General features: G+C 52.9%; 1 protein-coding gene across 1 annotated transcript in view; it reads left to right on the forward strand.

The window, feature by feature from the left end:
- LOC118021074 (cadherin-23-like) overlaps positions 1–23,052 on the forward strand; it is a 328,706-nt gene that overhangs the window by 163,422 nt on the left and 142,232 nt on the right. The window contains 2 exon segments of the mRNA XM_035021097.1: positions 11,987–12,099; positions 13,967–14,155. Of these exon segments, the coding sequence (XP_034876988.1) occupies positions 11,987–12,099; positions 13,967–14,155 (302 nt within the window).

Genomic DNA, 23,052 nt, shown 5'->3' on the forward strand with positions numbered 1-23,052 from the left:
TGAGATAAGTATTATCCCTCCGCTTTTACAGCCAAGGGAACTAAAGCCCAGAGAGGGTAGTTAACTTGCTCATGGTCACACAGCTTGAGGGGAGTGGTCTTAGGCACTACAACATCTACCCCTTTCAAAAAGATCAGATCTGGATGAAGACATCAATCCTCTGATCTTCAAGAACTTCACCTGTCTGGTCAGCGTCTCTTGGTCCTAGGATGACCTAGACAGCCTAATGGCAGGCCCTGTGCACCCTGGGGTGTGCGCTCATAGACAACTATGGAATCTTAAAACTGAAAGAGTCCACGGGGACTCCCAAGTTCCCCGAGGCCCCAAGCCCGCAACCCATCCCTTGGGACCCCTCTGTGGGCAAGGAATGTACAGAATATGCTGGACGCCGTCACCTCCCCCCATCATCGACCTCAGCCAGGGCAGCTAGCTCTGTTCTTGACTGTTTTCTATACTGGGGTTTTGTGCAACATTTTGTCTAACAAAAGGATTTGCTACCAAAGCAAAGACATTTGAAAAACCAGTGCCAAAGGAAAGCCCATCTTTTTTAAACAACGGAGGACCCTGAGGCCCAGAGAGGTTAAGTAACTTGCCCAGGGTCACCAGCTCTCCTCCTGAGTGCCAGGCAGATCTCTGTCCTCTCTGCAAGATTCGGAGCAGGGGCCTGGCTGAGGGGGTCTCCGCAGACCCCCAGGGAGCCTCTCAAGGTCAGTCATCCAGGCCGGTTCTGCCCGCGGGTGGCCAGTTTGTATGAAGATAACTGTGTCTGAGCCTGGCTCCCTGAACCTCATCCGACCACATCTATTTCTGGGCCGCAGAGCCCTGACGGAGCACAATTTGATTCATAAATTACCCAGCTCAAGGTGTGTGTGATGGGTTCTCCTTCCCAGATTTGAAAGTCATTCACTCCAGAACTTGCAGTACTTGGGGCCGGAGGGAGGGGGGCAGCTGGGGGACTGTCGGGATCAGCAGCCACGGAGGGGAAGTGGCAGGAGAGACTGGAGGATTCGGCGACTCAGGGAGACCTGCTCCGAGCCAGCCTCATGCTCGTGGGCTCCGTCAATCCTCCCAGCAACCCGAGGAGGCAAATTCTGTTACTGTCTCTGGCTGGCAGGTGAGGAAGCTGAGGCTCAGATGGGCGATGTCGCTCGCCCAAAGTGGCTGGAAGTAGCGGAGCCCAGATTCCAACTCAGGGCTCTCTGATGCCCGAGTTTCCTCCCACACGATCGTGGCAATGACAAGACAAGGAACGGAACAAGTGACATTTAGAGGATGAGGTTAGACCCTGGGTTATAGGATTGGAAGGGAAGGTTCAGGGACGCCATGCCGCCTCATTCTGCAAACTCCGGTATGCGCCTGCAGCTGGCCTGGCACCCCACCTGGCACCCTGCCCCCCCCCTTCTCACAATCTTTTCTGCCTAACGTCATCCAGCTCCAGGCACTGCTTGATTCCACCTGCCCTAGATGCTTGGATCATCAGCCTTGACTCATATCTGACTTAGGTTCAGGACGTCACAGTTTGTAAAGCCTTTTCAGGTCCCTTACCTCATTGAACCTCCAGACAGCCCTGTGAACAGGACAGTTATTCTCATCCACAGTAAGGAAACTGAGGCTCAGAGAGGCCCACAAGCCCACAGCATGAATCCAGTCCCTGACTTCATGGCAAGTCCCCAGCTAGCTTCTTTTTACATAGGGCTTTGTCCTTCTCCCAGGGACCCATCTTCCCCATTGGATGGTGGGCACCTGAGGACATTACCCATGTCCCTGACCTGTGCTTGGCACCTAGAGGCTCGGTAGTGTAGTAGGTGGTCTCTGGGGCCCCCGCTCCGTAAGCAGGCCCTTCTCTGCACCTGTCTTTCCCACGTCCCACTGCTGGGTCAGTGCAGAGGTGCTGGAGGACAGGGTGAGGGCCTGCAAAATGACAGACAGCACGAACACACCCCTCCCACTTCCATCTCCTTGGGCATCTGATCACCGTCCTCTTTGTTTTCTTAAGCGTCTCCCCTCCTCCTTTCCCCTCGCACTCCCACTCCAGGACAAGGCCTTTCAGATCATCAAATATCACAGGCTCCTTATTCGAGGACTGAGATGGCTTTATTGGAGCCCATAAATCTCTCAGAGCCCTGACGCCCTCTTGAGTGCCAAGCCTTGGGTAAGTTATGTGGGCCGGGCCCAGCCGCGGACACAACAGGCAGGCCTCTGGGGAACATAGCCAAGCGCTCCGGCACACCTTGGCACCCGCCCTCGGCCAGAGAAGGGGCCTCATGGGTGTTCTGGGCCCGCCTGCCACAGGCCCTGGAGGCACCCAGGTTCAGGACAAGCAAGCAGGTGGATTCCTGGGAGATCCACAGCCCTCTGCTCTCCTTCTCCCCACCTTGCTCATCGTCGTTGGCCAGTCTCCAGACCCACACAGGAGAGACAACGGCAGCTGTGAGGGACATTTGAGACCCAAATGACCCCAGTTCTAATCCCAGCACGGTCGCTAAGTTACCATGAGTCCTTGAAGGGGGCACTTCCCTGACTGAGCCTTGATCTCCTAATCTAATCATTGGGGTAGATGTGCTGGCCTCACAGGGCATTCTGAGAATCCAGTGAGCTCACACATAGCCCTTGGGGACTGCCCGGCGTGTGCCCTAAGCTTTACAGGCTCTGGAGTCCATCAGCCTGGCCTGGAGCACTGGCTGCACCACTTACCAGTAGGGTGACTTCGAGCAAATCACTTAGTCTTCCTGTGCCTTGGTTTTCTCACCTGTTAAATGGGAATGACACTAATAATGAGATTGATGAAGATGATGATGCCCTGCCCATGGAAGCTTAATGGATAGATACATTCGAAGTGCTTAGAACCTGGCCTGACACATGGACATCACCAACAGGCCTTCCTGCCTTCCCGGGGACATTCGAAAATGTCTTCAGACATGGATAGATACATGTGAAGTGCTTAGAACCTGGCTTGACACATGGACATCACCAACAGGCCTGTTGTCCCGCAGGGCCGAGAGCAGCCCCCACAACAACAGACTTCCAACCCCGTGTCACCACCACTGAGACGGAGGAACCCTGCTCTAGTATCCCCACTTAAAGTTAATCTTGGTGAACATCTTGTAAGCATTTCATTCCTCTCTCTAAGCATATATTCTTAAACAATAGGAAGCATCTGATGGAACTATGCTATTTGGTGACTCCTTTTAAAGCAACAAACACGTCTTGAACATCCATCGTTCCAAGTCACAAACTTCTCTTTTGCAACATTATTTTTAGCCACTGGCCGAATCTCGTATATTAACTTATTTAACTAATCCCTGTTGTTGGACACTTAGGGTGTTCCTAATTTTCTTCATTAATCAGCGGCCATGGTAGCAGCTGCCCCTGTGGGCATGTGGGGTTGAAGAGAAAGGGTTTTTCAGGAAATGGGGGAGATTCTGATCCCGGCTATAACCCCTGGTGCTGTTTTGCGGATCCGCATTAAAGTGTCCTCAGAGCACCGGATGGAGGCCACCTGCCTGGGGCCCCCTGTGGTGCAGCGAGCCAGGCGCTGCTGTGAGCCAGAGGGCCGTTTTGTGACCCTACCATAATCAGTTTGACTATCCTTGGCTACTCGGGTTAATGTGTCACACTTTGGAGCCAGTTATTAGCAAATTAATCAGAGTCCAGGCTGTGGTCTTATTAGGAGAGGTCATCGTTTGTTGGTTTAAGGGAGTTTGATGAAACCTGCCGTTCTGTGAAACGTCTGCAAGGCAAGCAGACTGCCATTCACACCTACCTGAGGGGACTCAAGGATTGTCTTTCCCCGATGGGACGGCAGTAACCGTAATTAACCGAGATGCACTCAGCTCGGGCAGACGTACCAGTGCGGGGGCATCAGGAGCAGACGATCGCCCGGTTGGAATGGCTAATTGGCTGATCCCCCCTCAGAGCCCTGGAGCATTATGGTCTCTGTGATGCGTGACGTTACAAGTCACGCCAGTAGCATGCAGTCCTGCCTTTGACACGAACCTCAGACTGCCCCCCCCAACCGCATCCCTGCATCAGTCCATCCGTTCATTCACACATTTGTTGAGCACCTGCTGTGCATCAGCTGGTCATTTGGGGAAACTGATCCTTACTCTCCCGCAGCTTATGTTGCAGTGAGGGGAGACAGATAATAAGCAAACACATAAATGGATGAAAAGAGAGGTTCAGAAAGCAGAAGTGCTTTGAAGGAAAAAAAAAACAAGCTAACGGAGTGGAGAGCGAGGGGCGTGTGGGGCCAGTGGGGGGGTTATGGAGGGCTCCTCAGTGGCGGTGATGCTGGAGCTGAGGCCTGAATGCAGATGAGGCACCCCGTGGAGATCTGCAGGGAGAGGGTTCTAGGGGCTTCTGGAGAAGCTTTGGAGAGGGGGTAGGCCTAATCACCCACCCTCCCCGGCCTCTTCAAGGGTCCTTCGGAGGGGCAGCAAGCTCTCAGCCTGTGTCCCCTCCCTTGGTTGAGAGCCGAGGTAACCCACACCCGCCGGTTGCCATATGTTGATCCCAGAGCTGTTGAATGCAGCCCAGCTCAGGGGCCACCCAGGACACCAGCCCCTTTTGTCAGCAGGCAGCTAAGTAACAATTTTTAATTCATAAGACATCTTGCCCAAAGCCCGTGTCCCAGACTGACTCCCAGTTTTCATCATGCAACAATACTGTCAGACGGGATGGGGTGGGCCCGCAGGCCAGCCTGCCCCATGGACCCGGGGGGCCAAAGCTGCACACATACAGCTGGCTGTCTCATGGGCTAGGGCTGGCACGGGAGGAAGGAAAATCCAGGGCCCATGGGTGGGGGGTGGGCCTGAACTCTTTAGCTTCATGAGAGCTGAGTTTAAGTCCATATTGCACCCCTCACAACCTGGATGACTAAGGGCCAGTGATTTTTAACTGCTCTGTGCCTCAGGCTCCTTATCTGTAAAATGGGTATGATAGTATCTGTCTCCTAGGGTTGGGGTGTGAAAATTGAAAAAGATAGGCGTGCACAACGCCGCACAGTGCCAGACACGATCATGTTGGTCGTAGGGAGACCCACTCACAGCTCTTTCTGGATGAGCTGCACCACAGCTGGGGACGGCCCGGTTTGATCCTTCCATTCCGGAGGCAGGCCTAGCAGGGGAAGAAGGAACAGGAACAAACTGTGCACCTACTGTGCGCCAGGCACTACCATAGGTGCTCTCCTGACATGATCACGCCTGGTCCTCACCTGGCCTGGTGAGGGGGGAGCTGTTATCTGCACGTTACAGATGAGGAGTTTGGCTCCAAGGAATTAGCAGTCTGTGGGAGGTCTCACAGCTGGTAAGGGCACATCTGCTGCTGGCACCTAGGTCTCTGTTCATCCTGCCAGTTTATGCACAGTAGACAGTCTTCACCTGGGTGTTGATCGAACAGGCTCCAGACAGAGACCCCAGGAGAGAAGGGGGTGCAAATCCCAGTTCGGCTCTCTTCCCTGGGAAGGGCCCCTGACCCTGGGCCTGAAGAGGGCAGGGTGAGCAAGTCAGAGGCCAGGTGAGGGTCAGCGTCCCCCAAGTCACCTCCCTGCAGCCCCCATCCTCCATTCAGGGACTGACATTGGAGTGGCTGGGTGTTTGAGCCCAGAAGCCCACACAGATCATGAGCTCCTCATAAGCACGGCCTTTTTCTTCTTTTCTCCCCTCGCCAGCCCCAGGGCAGGGCCAGCCTGGAGCATGCCCCCACCCAGTATGTGCTCGGTGACCCTTCCTAATCACTGCTCAGGTGTCCTTCTGAGTGCCCCGGGGGACAGAAGTGTGAGACCCTGGCCCTTCTCCTCCAGGCCACCCTGGATCTTGCTGGGAGAACCAGGGATGCCCCCACCGCGCAGCCCAGCCTGGGGCTCAGAGGAGTGCAAGATGCCACAGCCCCCAGGACTATCTTCCTGAGGCCTGTGACACTGGAGGTGGATCTTAAGAACAGGAAGGAACAGTGTGGAAGCCATTGGTTTTCCTTTAACTTGGAGGGCAGCAGGCCGGGTTGCTGTTAGCCCAGCAGAGCAGACAAAGCAATTGAACGTCATGCCTGTATTCCCACGTGTACCATCAGCCACTCGCTAACTGCTTTCCTCCCAGACTTGGCTCGCTGTGGGTCAAGATGCTGCCGGGCGAGATAACAAGGGGGCATGATGTGCGAGTGATGGGATTTGGCAGGAGCTAGGAGGAGGGGCGCCTTGGGATGGGGGGAAGCTGTCAGCCCCGGAGGAACAAGGAGGTGGGAAGGCGAGCTCCCATGGCCCAAAGAGAGAGCTGCGCCTCCTGTCTGCCAAGGCTGACCTTCTCCCCCCTCTGCACTCCCTCCATGCACTTCTTCTCCCACTTCCTCCCCTCTGCCTTTGACCAGCTGTAAAACTCCGAAGCCCTTTGCTTGACTCTGCTGCGCCCTCTAGCTGCCACTCTGCCGCTCTCCTTGTGTGTGACTGCCCACAGGTCTGCACCTGCTCACTATCCCCACATCTGTGCCCCACCTGCCCGCAGGGTCTCGCAGTCTGACCTCTGGGGGCACCTGAAGATCCAACCACTGGCCTCTGCCGGATCTTCCTACTCCTGAGCCTCTCTCTCGATCCTGCTTGACCCACTGACCACTCTTTCTGGGAACTTCCTCTTCTCCTGCCTCGGGGCACCTGGAACTCTGCGTCTCAGACTACTGCCTGTCTCCCTGTGTTCTCCTGCTCATCCTCCCTGGAGCCACAGGTCTGCCCTGCAGTAGCCTTGCCAGCACCCTGTGTGTGTCAACACCTGGGTTGCTAAGAGCTCCTGCCCACAGCCCTGCCTTCCCACTAGTCCCCACCGTGGGCACTCCTCACCACCACCTGGAGGACATCACCATGTAGACATTCTGCTGCTACCTCGATCTGCCGTGGAGGAATTGATCTAGAACTTCCCAGAAAGTATGGTGTTTTTACCTAGGACTCCCTCCTGAGCAAAAAGCAACTTTGTTACCACTCCATTCTATGTAGGAGGATGATCTCTTGTGTCTTCACATCTGCTTGTCCCTTAGCATGGGGCCAAGTGCAGAGTGGGTGCAAAGGTGTGCAGGGCCAATGCCCGTGGGGCAAGAAAGAGAGATGTAAGCCAGCCCGCTTGGTAGCCACGTGACCTTGGACAAGTTATTTGACGTCTCCGAACCTGCTTCCTCACATGGCTATGTTCTTACTAAGTTATTGTGAGGAGTAAGTAATATGGCTGCACGAACGGCTTCAGTCGGTCCCTGGCACATGGAACTTCTCGATGAGTACTAGCTCCTATTCTTCCTAAAAAAGGGAAAGAAGTCTGGGATGCCCCCTTGGCAGCCTTTCATGCTTTCGCAGACTCGATTCACATCCCCCCGGCCTTTCCTTTGGGAATCTGAAGAGGTCTGGGTGCCTAGAGCTCCTAGAAGGGGTGACTGCCCCCAAGAGAACCAGCAGGGCCATAGGGACCCGCTTCTTCTCTTTTGTGAATGCTTTAAGTCAGCAGTTCCCAGGGCCCTTAGGGCACCGAGGTGCAGTCCCACTCCACCCCAGAACCCCTCCCCTACCAGGTATATCCACACGCACCTAGGACAGCACCTGTCGACCCAGGGGAAGCAGCTGTCCTTCTGCTCAGCAATGGGGGCTGAACAGGTGAAAGGCGTCCCGGGTAAGCCTCCCCTGGCCCCCCAGTCCCCACGGGACTTGGATAAAGAATGTCTGGGAGACCAGAGGGCTGACAGCATGGTATCAGCTTCCAGAGTAGCAGAAAAACTAGTTTGTGTGGCTGCCAAGCCCACAGCCCCCGGGGAAGGGAGGATGGTAGGAGGGGAGCTAAGGGAGAAGAGCAAGGAAATGGCGACCCATCCCCGAGGCCAGAGCCCTGGTGAGATGCCCTGTGGGCCTTGGCCTTGGCCTGGGGGCTGCCAACTTGTACACATGGGCTTTTGTTGTGAGGCCCTCCTGGCAAGAGGACAGGGTTGGCTCAGTCACAGGCGTGGGTGGGGGTGGGCATGGAGCAGGTGGTCCACAGCGGTATCATCTCAGTCCAGCACAGGTAGCCGACCTGTGTGGAGAACATCTACGTGTCAGGTGCTGTATTCACTCCTTCCATCCTCACCACAACACTCTGTGGTGAGGACTATTGTTACCCCCAATTTACAGACTAGAAAACTGAGGTCATCCAGATATGTTACATAACTCAACCAAGCTCAGCCAGCCAGCAACAGGCAGAGCTATCTGAACCCATACAGTCGCCCTCCCGAGGGCATAATCTTAACCACCTCACTATGCCACGTTGCTTTCCTTCAGGGAGCCTACTTATGTGTTCAGTAGCGTGATTATATTGTTAATGTCGATCTTCACTGTAAAACTGAAAACATGAACCTGGCCTGCTTTTCTCTATTGATTCTCTAGCATCTTGCAAACAGTAGGTGCTCAATACGAACTCAAATGAATGAGTAATTCAGTCCATCAGTCTTGGAAAGAGTCCTACTCTTGGCCCTCTCTGCTTGGGGCTCAGGGCTCACCTCCTGCCCACTCACCTCCTGCCCGTGCCTGAACCAGCATCCCAGCAGTCCTGCTGTTGCCATGGTGACAGACCATCAGAGCCAGTGGCTCACTCAGGTGGTCCTGTCGGCTCCCTGGGTGTAACCCTTTCTGGCTGTTGGTCCTGGGAGTTGGTGATTCATACTTGGCAGGAGGCTGAGAGGTGAACTCCACACAGGTAGATATGGGAAAAAGGGGTGTGTGTGTGTGTGTGTGTGTGTGTGTGTGTTGGAGGAGGGTCCCTGAATTTGAATGTGTACCAGTTGGAGGGTATTTGCCTGCACGTTTGTTGGAGAAAAATGCCTGGGTCGGGGAAGTGATATTTTATGTGCGGGAGACAGACTTCAGGTTGGGGATGGGCAGTAGGGTCATCATTGGGGCAGAGGTGCTGAGTGGGGAGGTCCAGCTGAGTGTGCCATGGTTGATAACCCCATGTTTCAAGCCAAAACCCAAAGCACATCATTCAATAAGGGGCTTCTGGTTTGTGAATGATGTATAGGAAAAATCTTACAAAGATAAAAATTGAATCACATTTAGTTAAACATTTGGTAGTTTCCTTTATTGGGAAGAATAAATTTATATGGAAATTCAGAACGATGGGATGCTAGCCCTAGGGGCTGGGGAGGTGGGGCCCACACTGGTGGGGGGGGGTAATGGGTGGCAGGAAGCTCGGCGGTGTTGCCTCAGGGCAGCCCTTCAGCTCAGCATTTAGGGACTCAGAGGACCCAGCCCCCAAAGGGCCCTGTCATGTCCATGCTTCACCCCACCTCAGCCCTGATCACCCTGTGATGTGAACACCTGGTTGAGGGCTGCATCCCCTGCTAGAATGTGTCTCTGGCACATCATAGGAGCTCAGTAATTGTTGAACGGATTAGCTAATGACACACAGATGAAAGCCTCCATCCTCCTGCTTCCCCAGCAGCGGAATTCCTGGCTAAACAAAAAGACACCCCCTTACCTTCATGCATGTCTATGCTTCCTTGCAGCCCTGTCCTCCCCACTACACCCACTCAGCAGGAAGGTGTCCAGGTCTCTCTCTGGCCATGGGAGGAAGCTCCGGGCATGGGTGAGGCTGGAGTGATGTCCACTCCCTGGCCAGGCCCCACGTCAGAGTCCCCAAAGCCCACAGTCTGAGAGTGACGGGAGACCTGAACGGGCTCTGCAAGCATCAGCTGTCTCTCCCCTGCGTCAGCCAACCCCTGTAGTGGCCCAGGAGGACAGGGGAGGACAGCCTCCAGCTACCAACCGGGTAGAGGCAGATGCCTTGCCAGCCAGCAGAGGGTTAGCCGAGAACAGCCCATCCCAAAGTCTAAAGTTAGAAGACGAAATTGTGTCCACTCTGTGCTTTCCCTTGTTGATCCAAGAGATGATACGAGCCCCTAACTATGCACAGATCCCTTTAGAGCCAGGGCATGGGGCTTGGGGGGAGATACAGTAGCTTCCACCTGTGTGTGTCGAAGGCCGGGGTATGGATTAGTTCCTGCCTGTGGAATCAGTGTCCATCCATCCCCTTCCCCAGTCCTTCCTGCCCATCGGCCAGGGCCCAGCAGTACTTAGTACTTACTTTGTGCCAGGAACTGTTCTGGGTGTGTGCGTGTGCATGTCCGCATGTGTGTATATATGTCTATATATTTCATACTTATTTAATTTTCATGACCTTATGAGGTAGATCCATTATCCCCATTTTACAGATGGGGAGACCAAGCCAGAAGGGTTAGGTGAGTTGCCCAAGGTCACACAGCTGCTACATGGTGGTGTAGGGATTTAACGCCACCTCCTCTGTGATGCTCTCCTTCCTTGAGCCTTCCCATGTGTGAACAGTCTCTCCCTGACGTGAACTCAGAGATGCTGGTTCTCACGCATGTCGAAGCCCCCTTACCAGGCTTCCTGATAGACTGACATCCGCATCCCCCACAGCACCACGCACAGGGCCCTGGAGATGGCTGACTCTGCGAATGAATGGCAGCGTGTGAGTATGTGAATGAGCCAACAAACTGGTTAATGAGGAAGAGAGAAGAGTGGAATTGGGATTTGCCCAGGTGAATTCACAGCCTGGCGGGAAGGGTACAAGGACAAGGGTGGGGGCCCAGGTGGGCCGGGAGCAGCGATCCTTCAGGAACCTGCTTGCCACTGGATGCCCAGCACTGGCCAGGGTCCTTGAGGGACAGTCATGAAGGGCCGCCCAGCTTCAGGCTGGCCAGGAAGAGCCCGTGAACACACACGGAACAATGGGAGAGCAAACAGTACGGTGGCTACTGCCTGTGAGCATGGAGGGTCAGCCCGAGAAGTGGGGCTGCCTTCCTGGAGGAGGTGGAGGAGCAAGAGGAAGACTGGCACTCGGTGGGAGATGGGAGGGGAGGCCCAGAGAGGAAGGTGTACACAGCCAGAAGAGGAAGCAGGAATGGACGTGGTGATTTGGGGAAGCTGGGGAAGCCGCTATGGGGACATGGGATGCCTGTAGGGGGAAGCATAAAGTGAAGTTGGTAGGGGAGACAGGGGTGGGCAAAGAAGCTTCCATCTGAGCTGGTGTTGCTTGTGTATGATTTTTGCCAGTACTTTAAATATGTACTTCAAGTTTTAATAGGTACTTAAAATAAATGCTCATTCTTAAGATCGATTTAGGTCTTTAACTTACATTTATTATAAAAGGAACTTTTATACTAAATAGAAAATTAGAATAGGATAGAATGGAATAGAATAGAAAATGACCATAAAAATAAGCACAAAGGAAACCAAACTAGGTTTCTGCTTTAGTCCATTCAGGTTGCTATAACGGAACACCAGGGACTGTGTGGCTTATAAACAACAGAAATTTATTTCCTAAAATTCTGGAGGCTGGGAAATTCAATATCAAGAGTGTCAGCATGGTCAGGCAAGGGCCCTCTTCCTGGTTCATAGACAGTGATCCCTCACTGTGTCTTCACATGGTCAAAGGGGCATGGGATCCCTTGGGGCCTCTTTTATAAGAGACTAATTCCATCCGTGAAGGTTCCACCTTCGTAGAGACCGAGGCACCTCCCGAAGGTCCCACTTACTAATACCATTGTGTGGCTTTGGATGTCACCATATGAATTCTGGGGGGAAGCAAGCATTCAGACCATAGCAGTTATTGAGTCCTAGCTGAGTACCACTCCCTCTGGAAGCCTCCAACCCTGAAGCCTGCTCTCTCTCTGTTACAAAGGAAAACAAGCACGTGTTGGATGGATGCTTTCACCAAAGCCAAACCAAGACTTTCTCCTTGACTCATTCCAAGAGACGGAGCAGAGGAGGAGCAGAACATCCTCTGCTCTGTGAATCAGTGCTGTCTGCTGCATGGGCTGCGTCTTCCAGAACATTTCCCATTACTCCTTGGGCCAGCATCCGTGTTAAGTTACTGATTCGTCCTTAACACACAGAGAGGAGCCCTGACCGCAGCCCGTGCCCACCTGGCCTGGGCCGCAGGCATACCTGGAATGGTACTCTCTCTTGCAGGGAATACCAACAGCATCTTCGCCCTGGACTATATCAGCGGAGCGCTGACCTTGAATGGCCTACTGGATCGGGAGAACCCCCTGTACAGCCACGGCTTCATCCTGACCGTGAAGGTGAGAGCCAGGTGGTGGGCAGCTGCGTCCCGTGGGGAGGGCTGCCCACACTGTGGTACCAGCCTCCAGCAGTGCCCCCCTGCGGAAGCCCCCGGCCTCTCGCCCTGCATGGTTCCGGGGCTCGTGCGCGGGACCCCGTGAGGAAGGGACCACACTTACCAGGGCGTAGGCCGAGTCAGGGCCCGGTGCTGGGTACCTCACAGACATTATCAACAATTACATAGGGTTAGGACTTTTATCCCCATTTGAGGAATGAGGGGGCACATAGGAGGTGCTCATCCGAGGTCCTTAATGCTACCTATGATTCCAAGTTCTCTGTTGCAGCCAGCTCAGTTCTTATACTGACCCCGTTTCTGGGGTTTGTCCCGTTTCTAATTCTGACAGCTCCCCTGGGGCTAGTCCCTGGTTAGGAAGCAATAGCACAGTGGGGAGAGGGGGAAACCCTGGGGTCCTTACCCTGGAGGTGTGTCAGAGCCACAACCCTCTGGCCCCTCTATCCCCTGCCACTGATGGCTGGCTTCAGTTAAAATCTCTGATTTGCAGAGCCATCATTCCCTGCGAAACCCATTTAGGGTATGGACTCTGCCTGGGCCGCAGGGGTCCTTCTCAGCCCGTCCCATCGACTGAGGTGGGGGAGGGCACAAGGCCTGAGGAGAAAGGCTTGGGGAAGGAGGTCCTTGTATCCTGAGGAGAATGGAGCAGCCCAGCCTGGCCCTTGATTGGTCTCCTTGACCTTGGGAAGGCTGCAACAGCAACAGGTTGATTAGCCCTCCCTGGTCATCTGGCTCCTCTGTCACCACCCCTTGTGCTCACTTGGGCCAGGTAGGGGCAAGGGGAGAGGGGCTAACACACTGCCTCTTCCCTACCCTGCATCAAGCCACCAAGCCAGGGGCCCCTCTCTGCCTCCCCTCCTCTCTGTTTGCTTCTTATGGAGGCATGTAGTTCCAGTTGGAGAGAACTGTGGCCTGGCCCCAGGGCCACCCCCACCATCCCGGGAAGAAGATTTTATCGTTAGCATCCCCATTTTACCTTTGAGGAAACTGAGGCTCAGAGAGGTTAAGTAACTTGCACAAGGACACACCGTCAGAGTAGGTGTCAAACTTAGGCAGTAGGATTCCAGAACCAAGGGGATGAGGTGGCATGGTGATGATAAGACAGATCTGGGGGCTCATCAAGGGGCAAAGGGAGACTATTCAATTTGGCAGATGATAAAACTGAGGTCAAGAATTTTTATGCTAGCAGGTAATCAAGACTGAATTTGGCATTTGCTATGGCCCAAACACTGTGCTAGGTACCATGAGGGTCTGTGTCAGACTCAGGGAAAAATCCTGAGTGCCAAATCCTTGGGTGCCCTGTCTCTGCACCAGAGCCCACTGGCCCCCAAATACCCATTCCCAGGTCTCACTCAATTTTCTGAACCCAAATCTCTGGGCAGGAGGCCCAGGACTAGCTATCTTTTACCAGTGCCCCAGGAGATTTGGATTCACAGCCAAGTTTGGGAACTCACCCTCACATTTTATATAAAGGTGGAAGAACTGAGCTCGGGGTCCCACAGATCTGTCTTACCATCTTATCTGTCTTATCAACACCACGCCACCTCGTCCCCTTGGTTCTGGAATCCTACTGCCTAAGTTTGACACCTACTCTGACTGTGTGTCCTTATGCAAGTTACTTAACCTCTCTGAGCCTCAGTTTCCTCAGAGGTAAAATGGGGATGCTAACGATAGAATCTTCTTCCCGGGATGGTGGTGAGGGGATGGGATCATTCACATAAAGCACAGGACCTACCATTGAGAAAGCCTTGGTAAATGATCATATTGTGATTATGGCTGCCTTCATCTCTGGGGTGTTTGTCCTCTCCCTGCAGGGCACAGAACTGAATGATGACCGCACTCCATCCGATGCCACAGTGACCACAGCCTTCAACATCCTGGTTATCGACATCAACGACAATGCCCCGGAGTTCAACAGCTCTGAATACAGTGTGGCCATCACCGAGCTCGCACAGGTGGGCTTCGCCCTACCCCTCTTCATCCAGGTGGTGGACAAGGACGAGGTGAGTTCCGGGGATGCGTGGCCTGTCCAGACCCCCGCCCTTCCTGAGCCGTCCAACCCTGGCAAAGATGCCAGGTATCTCTGGGCTTCCAAGTCCCCATCTATAAAATAGAAACAAACACTCCTGCCCTTCCTCCCCTGCAAAAATCAGCAGTCTCTAATCCTCAGCCTGCCCCCCACCCCCACAAAAACTCTTGGAACACACACTTCTGGTGTGTAGTTCTTCATTTAGTGATTTATTTAGGAAGATATGCTCATCCTGTTGATCTAGTATGTACATTATAAAACATGTACCAAAAAATAGATATTTTATTTTTTTTAAAGATTTTATTTATTTTTTGATATAGAGAGAGACACAGCGAGAGAGGGAACACAAGAAGGGGGAGTGGGAGAGGGAGAAGCAGGTTTCCCACGGAGCAGGGAGCCCGATGCAGGACTCGATCCCAGGACCCTGGGATCATGACCCAAGCTGAAGGCAGACACTTAATGACTGAGCCACCCAGGTGCCCCCCAAAAATAGATATTTTAAAAGTTGGGGGCTGTTGTATAAATACGACCTTGGAAAAAAAGGTCTTACTTCTGCTTTTGGTGTAGTAATGACTCCTCCTTTTCCATGTGAGCAGCATAAGTGCTTTCAAGGGGATCCCAGGCCACAAGGAGACTCTGGGGGTCTAGGAAGCCTGCAGCCCCCTACAGGGTCTGCCTGGCTGAGGCCGGTCTTAAGAGGAAGGGACATGTGCCGTGAGTGAGGGAGAGCTCCAGAAGGACAGGCGGGAGGAGGCTCTGGGATGGGGCCCTTGCCCCACCAGGCCTGGATGGGACAGGCTTCCATGCTGATGGGGAGACCCTCTCAGCCTTCCTCCTCCCCGCCCCTCCCGTGTCCCGTCTCTCCCCTGCCTGTCAGCAGCCACAATCCTTAATAGCACTTCTATTTATTACCGCTGCTCCTGGCCCACTCTGCTCAGGAATTCCATTAGGTTTTCCAGCCTGTGGGGCTTCTCTGCAATTCCGCCTTACAATGCAGGACTCCCGCACTGGCCTTGCTCCAGGCCTGGCTTCCTGCTACCTCCTGCCCCTCTCTACTCCGGCTGCTCAACAAACCACCAACACACCTGCCCAGGAGCCCCTCCTCCCATGATTCAACCGTCTCCTGTCAGCTTCTCTTAGCTGCACACCGTCCACGTCCGCCCCGGCCAACCCTTGCCCCCACCAAGGACGCAGGTCTGCGAGGGCAGGTCGGTCCCACTGTGTGTGTGCGCGCATGCGCCTGTGCGTCAGCCACGTGCCCCCACCTCCTGCTAAGTCATCCCATCCCTATCTGAGATAACTAAAGTATGTCCTGAGCACCTACTGTTTACAAGGAGCTATATTTGGTCCCTTGGGGGAGTGTAGCCCATGGGACCAAGTGTGTTTACACAAGGGTAGTAGGTACTTTTTAAAACATATGCAAAAATGTAGAAAGTTTAAAAGGTGGAGATAAACAGGTATCAAAACAAGCTCCAACATTTTCTCATGCCCCAGTGTGTCATCTTTCATCCCCCTGGAGCATAGCACCCCCTTTAGACACTGCTGTGGGAGTGAGAGCCTCGGGAGAAAGTACCCTGTCTGGATTCAGGCTATGACGAATATCCAAGAGAACGCTGGTCCCCGCGTGCGGGCCAGTGACAACGGGCAGAGAGGGCTCCAGAGCTCGGCCGAGGTTGGGGGAAGAAGGGGCCAGAGGACCAGCCAAAGCTCTACGGTGAAAGGGGGACCAGGGCTGAGTCTTGGGACACAAATCAGATGGTGAAAAGCAGCCAGGAGGGCTGGCGGGTTGGGCAGTGGCCCACAGAGAGGCCCAGAGAGAGGAACCTGCGAGTAGGAGGAGGGAGCAGGCTGTACTGTGTGATGGACGCAGGGTTTGCATAGCGGGCTGGTGCGAGGCTGGGCTGGGACACAGGCCTTGAGCCTTGAATGCCAAACCGAGGAATTGGGGCTCGATTTTGGAGGCAACCTAGAGGGGAGGCAGCTTGTGGCCCAAGCTCTGGAATCAGCCAGGCCCTGTGTTCAATCCAGCTATTCAATTCTTGCTATCTCTGTGACCTTCGATGAGCCGTGGACCCTTTCTAAGCATCACTTTGCTCATCTGTGTGAAAATGTATCCATTTCTATTGCAGTCACAAATTAACCCTGAAACAGAGGTTTATTTCTCGCTCAGAGATTTTTTTTTATTTTTTTATTTTTTAAAGATTTTATTTATTTATTTGACACAGAGAGAGAAAGCACAAATAGGCAGAGAGGCAGGCAGAGAGAGAGGGAGAAGCAGGCTCTCCACTGAGCAGGGAGCCGGACGTGGGGCTCGATCCCAGGACCCAGGGATCATGACCTGTCGCTCAGAGATTTATTACTACTCATCCAGCACAGGTGGGCAGGGAGACCCCACTCTGTAGTCACTCAGGTACAGGCTCCAGAGTCACATTGGTCCCTGCAGAAGGGAGGGGGCAGCTAGGCGGGCAAGCACCAGCTCTTCTGTGCTTCATCCTGAGCTGCCCGGAACTGCCCAGAACTAGGGACGTGGAGCCACCTCACTGCCAGAAGGCTGGGGAATATGAGGAAGAGCTACATATTGGGCTTGCCAACAAGGGATAGAGAAGGAGATCAGGCCTTTAGTCTGTAGGACTTAGCACAGTACCTGCCACACACCCAGATGTTAACCAGATGGTCCAGGGAGCATCCCCACCAGCAGGGCCAGAACCCCAGGGCCTTCTCACCACCACTGGTTGGGGGATTTCAGGGCCACCCTGACCCCTTGGGGTTTAGCTCAGTCCTGCTTTGCTGGAAGGCCTGTCCGCAGCGTCTGCAGGGAGGCTGAGGGGTGTCTGGGTCCAGCCTGCCTCTGGTGGTCGCTCCCCACCCAGGGAAAGGTGTCAGCGTGCCTGTGGAGGACCGGGTGCCCGGTGCTACCGGGGACCATTGCACTGCTTGCCCCAGGGAGTTGGCCAGTCTGACAGTAAAGGGCTGGCTCCTCCCTAGAGGGCCCCGCTTCTCCAGGGCTCAGTGGGGTACAAAGAGAACTACTGATGAAAAAAGGCAGCCCAGAAGCCCAGACTCCCCACCCTGAGATCCTCTGGGTCACAGTCCAGCCTCCCCATAGAGCTGCACCCAAACCATCCCAGACGTGGTCCTGGGCCAATTCCTAAATAAGACAGAGGAATAAATTGCTCTTTAAATTGCCCTGGTGTTTTTTTGTTGTTGTTGGGTTTTTTTTAATGTCTCCCATCTCTTCTCTCCAGAATTTTGGAGGGATCCAGATCTGGATGAGGTAAATGATCCCAAGGCCCTGTCTTGGGTGCTAAGGGTCAGGCCCCATGTTCCCAGAGTGGAGTAGTTCAGCCACGTTGCCAACGTCCAGACTCTGTGAAAAATCAGGGAACCTCAAAGAGAAATCAGGCATCTTTTGTAAAAGGAGATTTTAAAAATTAGTTGTTTCTTCCAGTTCTCTTTCTGAGGGGAGGATAGGTGTTGGGATTCGTGTCTGGGGTGAAGGTGGCTGGATTTGCTAGGCGTGGTGGAAAAATGTGTTCATCGAGCAAACTAGGAGGAGGGAAAGGAGCATGAGGAGAGGTGAAATCTTTTTGTCACAGAGTCTAGAGAACATGTGATTCTCCCTTGCACTCACCATTATTGTGGTTTTGCAGATGTTAGTGTGATGATCTCAATCATACCTGTCTCACGGATTAAAATGAAGAATTCACAGGCAGGGGCAGGCCTGCTTTTGCTCGCCAGTGTAACCCAGAGCCTCACACTCTGCCTGGCATTTGGGAGGCACTGCAGAAATGTGTGCTGGTTGAATTAAAGCACGATTTAATGATAAAAGTAGCCATGAGGTGGCTCAGAGCTTTGTCCAAACTCAATCCTCAGTCAATACCCCTGGGCTAAAGCTCAGTTCCCCCTGAGTTTGTATAAGAAGGTGACCTCAAAAGTCCACAGTGGGGCAGCAGAGGGTGCTGATGGAAAACAGAAAGGGAAAGAGGAAGCAGTTTAACCTTTCAGTTAGCACTTTATGGCAGTCATTCCCAAGAAGGATGCTAATCTAATTCACAAAGACTAGACAATGCTGGCATCCCCTCCAGATGGAAGATGCTGCCGTTTCTTGCTGAATCTCAGCCTCCGCAGGAGAATTCAAGACAACAATGGTCCTTGAAAGAAGCCCTTTCTATCTCCCGAGGACTCCATCCTCATTGTCAAGTCCTGCTGAGTAATTTCTTCTCCTTTGCCCAGCTACAGAAAACTCACAGAAGCCCGAGAAGGAAGGGTTGAATAGGATGGGATAGGATGGGCTGAAACCACCAAGAGCCCATCTGTACTGCATGACAGTTGAGATGCAAATAGATGGTTGTAATGCAAATCACACAAAAAAATCTCAAGGCAAAGGCCCCAGGAGTCAGCCTCGGTGTGGAGCTCAATTCTGAGTTTCAAATTAAAGGCTGTGGCAGCCTCATTCCCCTGCTCCTGGCTGCTGGGCGTTCTCTTGTCTCTTCCTCGGTGTTCTGGAAAGCCACGAGAAATAAGCAGCACACTCGCCCACTTAGATTCCTTACCCACGCCCTTGGCCGCAGCGTGTTCTTTGTGTGTTTTCTCCAGTTCGGTCAGCTTTTCCTCTCCTGATCAAGCCTGCGGGCCTCCCCACCCAGTCCTGCCCACAGCTGAGCTAGCCTGTCACGTTTTCCCATCTGCATGGGGTGGCATTATTAGGAGGGTTGGAAGTTTCTGTTCAGTTGTCCTAAAAGCCACTCTCCTCCTTCGAGTAGATTCTCTGTGCTCTGCGTCCTGCCTCTGCTGCTGCAGTAAGTGTAGATCATCCATGCTCTGGCTGCTTTACAAATGCCAGCAAAGGGCTTTGTTTTTAAATACTGTTTGGCATTGTGCGCGACCCCTCCCAGCGGACTCCGAGAGCTGAACGTTGGCAGTACCCCTCACCCGCCCTGTACCTTTCTTCGCAGGAGCTGGGAGCCTTTGATCCACTCCATTTCAGTCTCATTTCTGACCCACAGCTTCCCAGAACCTATTTCCTGCTGTCCTTGAGAATAGTTTTGCAGGGGAGTGGGGAGTGGGGCACCAGTATCCCCCGGAGAGGCCTCCACTGCCCAGTTCTGGCTATTTCTGGGGATTGGGATCATTTGAGAATGGCCTTCAGACTTCATTAATTTGCTGGCGCACCCCCCCCCCCCAGGCCTTTCTGGGGGCCTCTGTGGAAATTCACATAGCTGGGGGATGACGTATGCATTCACTCAACAAACATTCTTGCGCACCTACTATGCGCCCACCACTGAGGAATTAGTGCTGAAGATGTGGTCCCTGGGCTCCAAGAGCTTCGGTTTCATCCCACCGGGGAAGCTGGAGGAATAGGTACCAACTGCACTACAGGTGGAAATGAGTGTCAACAAGTCAACCACCTGGGTGAGTGATGGGATGCCATTGGGGGGGGTGATTTTTGACTCAGCAGTTCCAGATGGCCTTCCAAAACAGGTGCCCTTAGTGCTGAGGTTAAGAGGTGTCGAGGAAGCAGCCACACAGAGCTGCAGAGGGAGAACATTCTGGCAGCAGGTGCTGGGGGACCCCCCCCAAGGGCATAGGTCCCCTGAAAGGGAACCAGCTGAGTATTTTCAAGGAGCAGAAAAGAGATGGGTCGGGGGGGGGGGGGGGTGAGATGGAGTGAGAGAGGAGGTGAGTTAGTGGGAGTTAGTTAGTTAGTTAGCAGCATCACTGGGAGCCAGGCCAGGCCCTGCAGCCCCGGGAAGGCGTTTTTTCTGTTACCGCAAGCCCAGTGGGGAGCCAGGGGGGTGACATGCTCTGAGTCACCTTTCTTAAGGAGCCCTCTGATTGCTGTGTTGAAAATGGGCTGTCGGGAGCCAAGGCTGGAAGCAGGGAAACGTAGCAAAGCTGCACGGGAGCCCCCTTCCCCTCAGCCACCTGTTCCAGCCAGCAGGTGCTTTCCAGCATCTGGCTGGAGGCTCTCTTACAGTTTCACCATTTTCCTCTCAGGGTGGCAAGAAGCCAGAGAACCCAAGTCCCCTTATTATGAAACCCGAAAATTCCAATGGAGACCGCCTTCAGAACTCTGCCCAGGAGGACAGGGAGTGGCCACCTTTGGTCTTTGTGACAGAGGCTCTCCCAAGTCAGAATCGGCCCAGGACTCTGAACCCTGGCCCTAGGGTTCTGCTACCAGACCTACCCCAACTGCCCAGGGGAAGTGGTAGAGAAAACCCCAAAGCCATGTTCCACCCCCATTCTGCTTCTGACCCACAGAGCGATTCCAAGCAAGCCACGTCCCCACTCTTTGCCTCAGTGTCCACCTCGGGAAAACCATGGGTTGGGCCATTCGGTCTCAGTGAAGATTCTACAAACCTTTTGGTCCAAGAAAACCTGGGTGGGAAGGGGAGGGTGCCACCTGAGCTTCCTACTTCTCTCCTGCCCCCCACGTGGGCCCCTCCTCCCTTCCCCGAACTTGCTCTTGCATCTCTGCTCCCTACTTTGGGCAGAGGGATCTGGCACCAGTGTAGGCCTCTGTGGGCCTCCTCCCCCCACCTTCCCTTCCCCAAACTTGTTCCAGCACCTTTGCTCTCCACTTTGGGCAGAGGGATCTGGCACCAGTGTAGGCCTCATCCCCCCACTGCCCTCTCCCAGCCTGCCCATGTGCTTGTTTATTTGGTGCTACCTGGAGCATCCATTTAGGAAGAGAGAAGCAGCCAGAATGGTGAAAAAATGAGCACTTTGAAGCCAGACTGCCAGGGTTCGAATCCTGCTGTGCTACTTTTGATCTGTGTAACCTTAGGAGACTTAATTTATCCTTTCTGGTTCAGTTTTCCTATGTGCAAAATGAACGCAACAATAGGACCTACCTCACAAAGCTGTTAGGAGGATTCAGTGAGTTAATATGTGTATGTGAAACCATGCCTGGCCCATAAAAAGCACTCTTTAAATTTTAATTGTTTTTATTATCCCAACCCTGAGAGAGACGTATATTATTGTGTTTCCTCAGAGAGGAGGCAGTCAAGGCTCAGAGAGGTTAAGGGGCTTCCCCAAGGTCACACAGCCAGTGGGTCACAGAGCTTGGCCTTGAACTCTCAATCCTGTGCTTCTTGCTTGCTCTGGGGAGCTCTGCATTCGCAGCCACAGCTCCCCCATTCTCAAAAGTTTGGTCCCACCAAGCAGGTGGGTCTCCCACCTCCAGCATGGCTGTGGGCAGGGTGAGGAGGGAGGTAAGGCAAGGTGAACGGGGACACATCTGGCAGGAGCTAATTCCTATTTCAGGCAGGAGATGACACGATTCATTTGTTTGAGGGGCATAGGAAAAAAAGAAAACAGAATTACCCACCTCCCCAAGGAGAAAACATCACCAAATAAATAAATAAAAGAAAGCAAATGACAGGGAGAAAAAGCCATATTCCAGAATACTGGGTTTACTTATAGGGATTGGGGGGAGGGGCAGTGAGAAGGAGAGATGTTCTCGTTCTCCTGCTAATCTGGGCCTTGTTTTTATCCATCACCCTCATTCTCCATTCCACATGTGTTCCAGGCCTGTCAGGGACCCAGCCCGCAACCTTGTCTTTATTTAAATTTATTTTCCCGTTTGTTGTTATTCTTCAGTCTGTCCAGCGTGTGGTTTCTCTAGCCCCTGCATCATGGTTGTGGCTGTGGGCCCCAGGGGCCTCAGCCAGGCTTCCTTTCAGTCCCAAAAGTGGGGGCCCACTGCCTCCCCAAGGCATCCATGACTCTGGATGGAATAAAAATCTGCATCTTTGAAATAAGTCAAACAGAGAAAGACATGTATCATATGACCTCACTGATATGAGGAATTCTTAATCTCAGGAAACAAACTGAGGGTTGCTGGAGTGGGGGGTGGGGTGGGAGGGATGGGGTGACTGGGTGATAGACACTGGGGAGGGCATGTGCTCTGGTAAGCGCTGTGAATTGTGCAAGACTGTTGAATCTCAGATCTGTACCTCTGAAACAAATAATACAATATATGTTAAGGAAAAAAAAAGAAGATAGCAGGAGGGGAAGAATGAAGGGGGGAAATCAGAGGGGTAGACGAATTGTGAGAGATGATGGACTCTGAAAAACAAACTAAGGGTTCTAGAGGGGAGGGGGGTGGGAGGATGGGTTAGCCTGGTGATTGGTATTGAGGAGGGCACGTTCTGCATGGAGCACTGGGTGTTATGCACAAACAATGAATCATGGAACACTACATCTAAAACTAATGATGTAATGTATGGGGATTAACATAACAATAAAAAAGAGGAAAAAAAAAAAAGAAAGACCCAACCACCCCAAGTTTATTAAAAAAAAAAAAAAATCTGCATCTTTATTTTCACTCACCTGTAACTGACCGTTAGCATTCCCTTTAATTATGAAAATAGAAACAAACAGTGGTATCAGTAGAACCTGGGGCTTTGACCCCAAGAGAAACCTCAGACATTTTCCTATCACATTTCAGGCGTCCTGGGATCTCAACATACCATTTTCAGTTATCACTACTTTGAAATTACAGCATATGTTAACGCCCCCGCTGAATCTTATTGTTTAATGCATTAAGAAGCACCTAATTCTTCTTTAACACCCCTTTAGAATACGTGGTAACTGTATTTCAACATGATGAGTTGCCTTTGTGGTCCCATGTATCTTATTTTTTTGCAATTAAAAATGTTGTTCTAGAAAGGGGGTCCGTGGGCTTCACCAGACCATCAGAGGGGTCCTTGGCACAAAAAAAAAGATGAACAAATCCTCCTTAATCCCTATGCTCATGAACTACCACCCTTTAGCCCAGCTCCCTCCTTGGGCTTTTGCTGTGAGGCTGACATTCTGCTGGTTGGCAGAGTTGGCATCCTGAGCCACACATCCATTTGGAGAGGGGTG

The sequence above is a fragment of the Mirounga leonina genome, unplaced genomic scaffold (assembly GCF_011800145.1).
Source record: "Mirounga leonina isolate KUSES-001 unplaced genomic scaffold, KU_Mleo_1.0 Mir_114, whole genome shotgun sequence".
Lineage (NCBI taxonomy): Eukaryota > Metazoa > Chordata > Mammalia > Carnivora > Phocidae > Mirounga > Mirounga leonina.